The sequence below is a fragment of the Globicephala melas genome, chromosome 17 (assembly GCF_963455315.2).
Source record: "Globicephala melas chromosome 17, mGloMel1.2, whole genome shotgun sequence".
NCBI lineage: Eukaryota > Metazoa > Chordata > Mammalia > Artiodactyla > Delphinidae > Globicephala > Globicephala melas.
Window position 1 is genome coordinate 79,594,590 of NC_083330.1, and position 9,799 is coordinate 79,604,388.

At 63.5% G+C, this 9,799-nt stretch overlaps 1 protein-coding gene across 4 annotated transcripts; it reads right to left on the reverse strand.

Annotated features, from left to right (window-relative positions):
* Positions 1-4,206: 4,206 nt before the first annotated feature.
* Positions 4,207-9,674, reverse strand: LOC115863366 (vacuolar protein sorting-associated protein 28 homolog). 4 transcript variants are annotated; one of them, XM_030876253.2, is made up of 10 exons: positions 9,609-9,671; positions 7,921-7,987; positions 7,323-7,351; positions 7,165-7,202; positions 6,847-6,936; positions 6,014-6,119; positions 5,801-5,902; positions 5,421-5,474; positions 5,255-5,346; positions 4,207-5,166 (listed from the first exon to the last, which is right to left on the reverse strand). In XM_030876253.2, the coding sequence occupies exons 2-10, from the start codon at positions 7,955-7,957 to the stop codon at positions 5,049-5,051; spliced, it is 666 nt and encodes a 221-aa protein (XP_030732113.1). In that variant the 5' UTR covers positions 7,958-7,987; positions 9,609-9,671; the 3' UTR covers positions 4,207-5,048. The 4 variants fall into 4 exon arrangements, with proteins under 4 accessions (XP_030732113.1, XP_030732111.1, XP_060143114.1 ...); XM_030876251.2 differs by lacking the exon at positions 9,609-9,671 and adding an exon at positions 9,295-9,602; XM_060287131.2 differs by lacking the exon at positions 5,801-5,902 and having other exon boundaries at positions 9,609-9,674.
* Between the last annotated feature and the right edge of the window lie 125 nt (positions 9,675-9,799).

Here is a 9,799-nt window from a genome sequence, read left to right on the forward strand (position 1 = left end):
ACTTTGCTGGCCTGGGGGCTGATGGGGTGGGGGTGGGGCAGCCCTGGGGTCCCGGAGCCGCGGGTCCCTACACGCCACCGTCCCACCAACAGGGAGGGCAGGTGGGTCTGAATGCGGAGTCGGGGAAGGTGGGCTCGGGCCTGCAGGCAGCGCCCGAGCGCCAGGCCACTGCACTCGGCCCGCCTCCTGGAGTTTGCCCGAGCCCTTTGCCGCCGGCCCTCGGGGTGGAGCGGCGGGCTGGGGCTGGGGCTGGGGCCGGGGGACCCGTCGGGTGGGGCCGTTACCTTTCCACACGGCCCGTCGGCGCAATGCACACGGACCGCTAGTGTATTTAACAGGCTGCCCAGCGCCTTGCGATCCAGAACACCCCGGCCTGAGGACAGCAGGGTCAGTAGACGGGCAGGTGGGGTCGCCGTCCCGGTCAACGCCAGCACAGCCAGCAAGGCCAGCAGCAGCCCCGGCTTGGGCCCGGCCGGGCCAGCCAAGCTGCGGCCCCCGGGTGCTCTGAGTTCCAGGGAGGCCATGGTCGCCTGGGTGGCTGCGGGCCCCGTGGGCTGCCTGGTGCCAGACTCTGGGCTGGGCTGGGACCCGCCCGCCCCGGCGAGGCTCTCCAGGCATTTCCTGCGGGGCCCTGTGATTGGCTGCTGGAGGTGTCGCAGGTTAACCATTCCAGGTCCTCCCCGAGCGGGCGAGCGAGGTGCTGCTGCCCCCGGGGGGCGAGCCCGGGCTGGACTGGGCGGCCCACTGAGCTGTGGCCCCCGGCCACCCACTCTGCTCCCGCAAGGATCTTGTTACCGAATGCAAGTCTGTGTGCCCGACACACAGTGAGGCCAAACAAACCGAAACGTCGGAGTCTGGAGCAGAGACGGGTTTACTGGGGGGCCGAGCAAGGAGAACGGGTGGCTCGTGTTTAAAAACCCTGAACTCCCCGATGGTTTCTGGGGAGCCTTTAATAGGCAAAATTTGGGGTGAGGGCAGCAGGGCATGTGACTTTCTCGGCGGTGCTCTGGGGTCCCAGCTGGTAGTCGCCATCTTCCACCTGGGTGGGGGCCTTAGTTCTGGCAGGAGAGCTCCAAGGGGAGCCAGGACCTTGCCCCAAGGCTGTAGTTTCTTGACTGCCCCTCCTTTGTTTCTGCATCCCCTCCCTTCCCTGATTAGCAAAGGTTTGAACCTGCCCTTTGGAACTCAGGGAAGGTCTTAGGGGGCTGAATGAAGCCCGTTTCCTACAAACAAGAAACGGGGGACGAGGGAAGGATTTGTACTCAGGAGGCCCCCCAGGGTCCTGCTCAGTTTCAATCCCCCCCCTTTTTCTGGTACTCCTCAGTCTTGAGGGGAACAGGTGTCAGACAAGACAGGGAACAAGGTTTGCATAGAGAGGCTGAGGAGGAACTTGGCAGAGGAACTCGGTTTTAGGGGAACTCTGTTTCAGTGGGGGCGTTGCTTCCCGGGGCCCTCTCTGAGAGCTGCCCCCAAGCCAAGGGGGCCTGGCGCAGAGGTTCCAAGACACCACTACAGGCCCGGTCCCCACATCCCACCTGAAAGCCCCCACACGGCCCCGCCCCACTCCCCTCCCTGCAGCATCCCCAGCAGGGCCCCCCCAGCCCCCTGGCTCAGGCAACTTAGACACCCCAGAGCCTTCGAGGGCCTCCCTGGGCGTGGGGTCCTGAGCTGCGATGGAATTCTGTGCTGAAATTCTTGCGGGGGCTGGAATCCGAGGGAATTGAGATAAGGTGCTGGCTGAGTCATGTGCCCCTCACCAAACCCTCCAGGGGAAACTCCCCAGGAAATGGCCAAAGCCCCACACAAACAAGAGCAAAGAGGAGGCTGGGCGCCCTGCCCATACCCCCCAGCTCACCGGCCAGTGAGGGGCTCCTGGGCCCTGAGGGCAGCAGGAAGCAGGAAGGGGTCACTAGGCTCAGGGAGAGGGGGAGAACTGTGGCTCCCGGCCCTGCCCCTCCCTGCTGCCTCCTGCTCCGGCCTTTGAACTTCTAGGCCTTATCTCTGCCTAGTTGGCAGTCTGGGGAAAGGGGCAGACCCCAGGGAGCTAGCCAACCCCAGTCTCGGGGCAGCCTTGCCTTCTAGAGGGAGTGTGTGGGTGGCTCCTTCCACACCTGGTTGGACCAACTGCTGACCCTGACCCTGTCCCTAGGGGGCGTGGTTGGGGTGGGGGAGGAGAGGCTCCAGGTGAGCTGGGAGCTCGGGCCCCAGGACTCTGTCCCCACCATCCTGTGCCACCCAGGGCGGGGCCTCAGGCTGAGGACGGTGTCCTGGGCCCGAGTTCAGGTGTGGCTCCTGCCCTCTCACCCACACACATGCTGGGTGGCACTGCAGTGTGACCTCAGTGGGGCCTAAAGGGGTATCAGGCAAGGGGAGGGGATGGGAAGAGTCTGCCAGGGGTTCAGATGACTCCTGGACCCCTGAGTCAATGAGGAGGGAAGCTGGAAAGATTTGGGCTACCCCCCACCCCCAGTTGTTGGGCCCAAACTGGCCTTTTTCCTACCCCACCTTGTCAGGGCCGGGGCTGGCTGGAGCTGAGCCTGGCACCAAGCTGCTGCCTCAGGTCATCCACTGCTCAAGGCCTGCTTAGCTTCAGGGAAAAGGTCTCAGCCCAGCCGTTCAGGTCCCCTGGTGGAGGCCTGGCACGCAGCTGGCACCCCCTCGGGCCTCGGCACCCCCCTGCGTGGGCCCACGTTTCCCTGCTTCGTGTTCCCCCAACCACTTACCCATGCCCTCCCTTCCTAGCCCAGGGCAGCCGCAGAGTGTGTCACCAACTCCCCTGCACATCTGCCTGTCGCCCGCCAGCGCTGGGCTTATCCCCAGGCCCCTCCTGCATCAGTCCGTCATCCAGCAAGCGCCAGACACCCGCATTCGTCGCAGGATATTCACAGAAGCCCAAAGAGGGAAGCAGCCCAAAGGCCATCAGCGGGTGAACAGATAAACAAATATGGTCTAGACACACCACGGAATATTACTCAGACGTGAAAAGGAAGGATCCTGTCTTGCTAAAACATGGATGAACCTTGAGGGCATTATGCTAAGCGAAATGAGCCAGTCACAGAAGAACGAATTCTGTGTGATTCCATTCCTGCTTCGAGGTTTCGGGGGTCGTCAGAATCCAGGGGTAGAAGGTAGAATGGCTGGTGCCAGGGGCTGGGCGGGATAGGGAGCTGTTTAGCGGGGACAGGTCTAGTTTAGGAAGACGAGAGGATCCTGCAGACAGATGGTGGCAATGAACGCACGACGTGGTTAACGCACCCAATGCCGCTGAACCCAGAAATGTTTCAGGTGGCCAACTTCATGTTTTACATATTTCATTGCAATAAAAAATTAAAATAGACCCAAACAACCCTCCCTGGCCCTTTGCCCCCTCAGCTCCCTTGACAGCAGGTCGCGGGGACTCAGGCACTGGTGGCCTCTCCCAGGCTCCACTGAAGCCTCACCCCAACCCACACTGTTGTCAAAGTCACCGAGAGCCCCGCGGGCCAGACTCGGCAGGGCTCTTCCTCAGCTCGGTCCGCCCTGGAGCTCACCGTCCTCCACACCTGGGCCTCTGGTCTCCTCCCCAGGCCCCGGTCGCCCCTTCTTCAGCTCCTGCATTGATGCAGCGCCAGTCCTGCCCCTCGGGTAGAATTCCTGCCACCCGTGATAGCATGCCTTCACCCCAGACACCAGTCTTCACCCTTGTCTATGGAACTCCACCCGCTGGTGTCCAGCCACGCACTTGACAGTCCCCCTTGACCATCAGAGAGCCAAGTCCAGCTCAGCCCGTGCACGCAGGGCCCCTCCTCCCCAGGTGTCCACATTTCAATAGGAGTTTCCACCCCTCCAGGTGCTCAGGCTCAAGCCTGGTGTAACCCCGGAGTTCTCATTCCACCGCTGCGTCCAGCAGACTGTGGGCGCCACACACAGCACGGTCCACACCCAGAAGCTGACGGTCTCTCCCCTCACTTGCTGACTCTGCTCTTCCCCCTAACACATCAGAGAGATGAGGGCCTCTGCTCTGAGTTCCTCACTGGCATCTGGGGCTCCTGAGTACAATCCCAAGTCCTGACCCGCCTTCCAGCCCCGTTTCCCACCCGGCTTCCCACACCCTTCCTCCTTCCCCAGGGAGCCCTGCTCACTTCTCCCGGACCTTCTGTTCAACGCTGAGAGCTGCTCCTGACCACCCCGTATGCAATGGCAGCCTTGGACCTGCTCCATCACCACTCAAGATACCACACACTTTATTTGGTTGTCTCTAGAAGCCAGGTACAAAGTACCACTAAGAGAAAATGCTACGATGAAACTCTGGCGTGTCCCTTATCCCAGCACCACAGCTGCTAAAACTGGAACCCACCCCCCTGGAACCCAGAGCCTTGGTCTCTGGTTTGCTGCTTGCTGTCTGCCCCAGAGGATGAGGACGCAGACATGAACCCCGTGGGGCCAGGCAGCTTCCAGCACTGACGGCACAAGGCCTTGGAGCAGGCGTTGCTTCCCCACCAGGCTTTGGGCAAGGCCAGCTCTGGGGCTCCCGTGGCGTCTGCCGGCTGGGCCTTGCTCCCGGGTGAGGGACACCCTTGGTGGCAGGCAGGAGGACAAGCTGTGCTACTGTGAGCTACCAACCGGCGCTCCTGTGAGCCACCGCACAAGGATGGGCCCTGCTGCAAGGGTGTCAGGCTCTGCGCCGACCTGGCCAGCTGGGCCGCCGCGCTGCCTAAAGCTCTCAGCTGAGAGGTGGGGGAAGGTGTGGCAGGCAGATGCAAGCCTACCTGGCCTGCGGGGAGGCGCACCCCTGCTGGCTTGCCAGGCCGTGCCCACCAGGGAAGGCGCTGCGTCTAAAGTGCCACTGAGGCTCTTCCCTGATGAATGGGCTGCGTGCTCCCGAGGCCCAGAGGGCAGACAAACAGGCAGGGCGGGCCTGGGGCGGGCGGGGGGCGCCCACAGCAGCAGGGAGGTCAGAAAGCATCTTTATTGGGGGAGCGGGCTCTAGGCCACTGTGCATGGCAAAACGCTTGCAGACGTCGGGGGAAATGGGACCGTTGCAGAAGGTGGGGGTAGGGAGGCTGGGCTCAGGCGTGCAGGAAGCGGTTGAAGGCGTTGTAGGCTGATTCCAGGTCGAAGAGCATCTGGCGCACCTGGGAGTCGTCCAGCTCGTCTGAGGCTGACATGCCACTCAGGGTCTGCAGCCTGTGGGGCACAGAGCACAGAGCTGGGCTGGGGCAGGTGGGGGACTACGGGGCTGCGACGGACAGGCGGCTCAGCAGGGGACACTAACCACTGGCTGACCGTCTGGCGGCCCTCGAAATCAGGGGGCAGGTGGCTCATGCGGTGCATGGTCTCCATCAGCTCCCGCAGGTCGGGCTGGATCTGCAGAAACACTACCGGCTTGGACACCGACCCTGGTTCCCCTGCCCCCACCCCCGACCGCCCGGGAGCCGCACCTCGTCCATGGCCCGGATCTCCAGGCGCAGCTTGTCCATCACTGTGATGAAGAGCTGGCGGCAAGGGTGTGTGTGAGACGACATGGGCCCCCGGCAAAGACCCCCGCCAGCCTGGTCCTCTGCAGGGCCGGGCCCAGGGCAGCACCAGCCGGCCCTCCCCCTCCGCAGCCTCAGCCGTGGGGTCACGTGGGCCCTAAGCCTGACCCTGCAGCTGAGGAGCGGTCAGTGGGTGGGAGCCCTGGGCACATCCCACGTGGGCCTTGGGATGGCAGGGGCCTCAGGGGGTTTCCCGGACGCTGCCCAGGAGGACTGCCCGCCCCCCACTCCAGCTACTCTGTGCACCGCGGGGCTGTGGGCACGCGGCCCTCCCGCCTCCGCACCGAGACCACATCGGCAATGCAGCGATTCAGGTTGCCCTTGTCGTCCTTGATGGTGATGGGCCGGTCCTCCTTGATCCTCTCCATGGCAAGGGGGCAGTCCAGCTGAGGGAGGGCACACGGTGCTGGGCCTCGCGGGGCAGCCCAGCCCCAGCCCAATGGCCTCCATGCCCACGCCCACCTCCGCCCCTCAGGGTGGAGGGGCCGCTCACTCACTCGGAACTTGCGGCAGAATTCATCGATGGAGCTGATCTCTGACCCCTGTACCTGCCGGAAGGCAGCTTTGTACTGGACTAGGAGCCGTGAGCAGGCCGCAGTGTACCTGGGGGGAAGGGTCAGGCTGCCGCCCTCAGCGCCAGGCCAGCGCCGCCTGGCACATCCTGCTTTCCCTCCGCCCTTCCAGACAGGTGGCATCTCACACGGAGGGCTGGGTGAAGGGCCAGGGATTAGCCATCGAGGACCGAGCCTTCCCACTTGGTTTATACAAAAAAAAGAACTCTGGAAGGTGGCGGGAGGTGGTAACGGCCAAAATATGGCTGCCACACGGACCTGGCCTGGACTGTGCAGGTTGGCCCCCAGCCCAACACCAGGCAGAGGCCCAGCAAGACCCCTTGTGCCCGCTCCTCGGGCCATGTTGGCCGTGCCTCCACGTTGACAGCTCGTGGTCCTATGGGGGAGGGGCTGCTGCACCGAACAAAGGCCCCACATACCAGCTGGCTGCCAGGCCTGGCCAGCGGCACCCCACGGACTGACTGCCTGTGCCACCCTGCTCGCCTTCTATGCCTTTGCACCGATGAGGCCCCAGGTAGCAAAGCTGGGGCAGAATGCTGCCGCCAGGGCGCTGGGCTCCCCTCCCCCCAGAATGCTGGGCTACTGCCGCCAGGACGTCCCTGCCCGAGATGGTACCAAGGCCGCCAGCACCCAAGCGACCCTCCGTGCGCTGGGTGGGCCTCAGACCCCCGCCCCCGCTCCTTACTGAGCACCCAGCCCTGGAAGGCAGAAACAAGCTTCCAAGTACGGGTCGGTGGTGCAGGGAAGCGGGCTCTCACTCGTTGGGGCTGACGCAGTCCTTGATGTACGCCTTCTCCAGGGCCTGCATCGTCTTCACAACTGCGAACAGCTCTGCCATGTTGTCATACCTGAGGGGGCGCATCCTTCAGATGCGGCCGCCACGGCAGGGAAGCCAAGGTCCCGGAGCCTAGGGTGCCAGTCCTACCCAAGGTGCCGCTGAGGCAGAGCTCCGTGTCTGGCTGCCCCTCTCACCCCACCCCTGGCAGAGGCTTCTTGGGACCCGTTTCCCTGGGCCGACCCCATGTCCTTCTGACCCTCAGTATGGGGGAGGCAGGCAGCCTGGGTGCTGGACTCACTTTTCCCGCTCACGGGCATTCTTATACAGCTTCACTTCCTGTTGGGGAGACAGGGCGGAGGGTCGGCCAGCAGCACCACAGTGGCTGTGGGGTCCCGGTGAGGACCACGCAGATAAAGACTACTGGCCAGCGCCGCCAGGCAGGTGCCCGCCACTCACCTCATACAGCTCCGGCTTGTTTCCAGGGGCTGCGACAGAACAGGCAGACAGCTGGCAGGCTGCTTGCGAAGGTCACCCTGGCAAGCTTGTCCAGCGCCCTGGCCCAGCCCTGTCTCAGCGCCCCTCCCAAGGCCTCCCCCGGGCTATGTCCCAAAGAGCCCAAAGGGAGCTGGGGGAATTTCAATCTCAGCATTCCCATCAGCTTGACCTCTGACCTGAGCAGAGGACACGCCTCTGGGTCCAGGGGGCTGTGCGCTAGGGCTGCTCCTCCATCCCACCTGTTTCTAGGCTACCTTGCTTACGCTGCAGTGATGGGCACACACGTTTGTCACATGCTCTGTCATCTTTTCCCTGGCTTGAGGACTGTGGGATACCTAAGACCCCCTGAAGTTCCAGCCACACTAAAGCTGTCATCTCTGCGTCCAGCTGACCCCACTTGGAAGAGGTCTCTGGGCCCCTGGCCACTACCTGAGGTCTTGCGGGGGCGGACACTTATAGACCTCCCAAATGCTCCGGCCACCACTCCCATCAGCCTCTGCCACAGAGGTTGAAAGCCTAGGCTCTCTGGGTCCCTGGGCCCAGCTTGGGCCACACTCACCTCCCATGCCAGGAGTGGCTGGGATCCCGTGAAACATCCTGCAGGCTCAGGTGGCCACAGCAGAGACCTAGGGAGCAGAACCAGTGCTGACGCAAAGGTGACCCCCTAACACCCCTGAGGGCTGGGCCTCATGAAAAGCTTCCCCACCCTCAGCAGAAACAAAACCAGCAATGAACACACAGCGTGCTGTGCACTGTGCTGGGAACACCGAGCCACCCTGGAGGCTGCCGGGAGGAAGCAGGTGCAGGTGAGCATCTCAGGAGTGAGCAATGGCGGGCTGGCAGAGGGGGTGGGGTGGGGAGTGGCGGCATGGTCAGGGCAGGTTGCTCTGAGTCAGGTGACCAGCAGAGGAAGGGGCTGCAGCTATCAGATGAGTGACCTGGATGAACGTTTGGGCAGAGAAAACAGCACATACGACAGACAGCACGTATAATGTGAGATCTTTATGCAGGAATGAATTTACAGGAACAGACAAGCGGGCTGGATGGGGTGGACGTGAGCTTTCTGAGTGAGGGGCGTTCTAGGGGATGAGGACAGACAGGCAGGGGGATCAAAGGGCACAGATCTCACAGGCCAGGAGGAGGAGTCTGGGTTTATCCTGGCACAGCCAGAGGGAACTACAGGAAGACTGAAGAAAGTCCTCCCAGCTCCAGGTGGGCGGTGGGCTGAGCAGACCGTGGAAGCAGGAGCCCCTGACCACTCCGGAAGTTGGTGCGGTGGCTGGGGCCACGTCCTGATGTGCTTTGGAGATGGAACCACCAGACCCAGTGGAGAATTTGAAAAGGGGTAAAAATTAAAAAGGACTAAAAAATGACCCCTTATTTTTGGACCAGTGGCACCATGACAGCGAGGTGAACTGAGATGCAGAAAGTGAACAAAGCAGGTGTAGAAGGCACGCGGGTGCGCAGGAAAGCGCTGCGGCTGATCTGCCGGCAGACATCCGAGGAAGCTGCTGAGGCGGCTGGAGACCAGGGGAGAGGCCGGGGGCTGGCAGGGCTGAGCCAGTGGCACCGAGGGGGTGGATGGCGTCCCACAGGAGACGGCTAAGGGCGAACCACGGTAGGGGGGAGAGCAGCCCACGTTGAGCCCCGGGCACCGCGGCGTGCGGAGGCTGGGCAGAGGGAAGGCGGGATCAGGGCTGGGAAAGGCCAAGGTTGTACAAGTTAAGCAGCAGGGGCGGGGGGACGGGGCCGAGAAGGCCGATGAAATTACGAGAGCCCGCGGGGGTGGGGTGGAGACACGGATACCACTGAGCCACCCTCCCGCAGCATCAGAGAGGAGGTGCAACGGAGAGAAGGAATAAGGGAGTCGTCTGCGGCTCTACAACGGGATTCCACGCGGCCACAAGCGAACACTCGGCTGAACCTCACCAACCTGCCGCGACCCAGAACGGCGAGCTTCCAGAGAAAGCCCAATGAGCGCGGTGGAAGATCGGGCGGGCCGGGTGCGGAGCGCATAGGCCGCGGGAACCTTCGGGCCCGACGGTCTGAGCGCCGCACTCGGAAGCGCCAGTCCCGGGGAAACGGCTCTGGAACCCAGGGGGTAGCCAGGAGAGCCGGACACCGGGAGAAGGGACCACAAGACGGAGAGCCAGGAGGAGCACGGGCGCGGAGTGCCCTCCGCGGCACAGCGACACCCCCGGGCCTCTGCCAGCGCCGCCTTTCCCGCCCGCCCCCGGCCTGGAGTACCTGGGCGGCCTCGCGGATCCCGGAAATGGCGCGGGGGCGGAGCGCTCTCTGACGCCTGCGCTTGCGCTTGCGCGCGGGCCCCGATGTATGCGCCTGCGCACACTTTCTCATCGCCGGAACCTGATGTCTGCGCCTGCGCGCGGGGCCGGGCCACCGGGGCTTCTGGCTACTTCCCCCCCAACCCCGCGCTG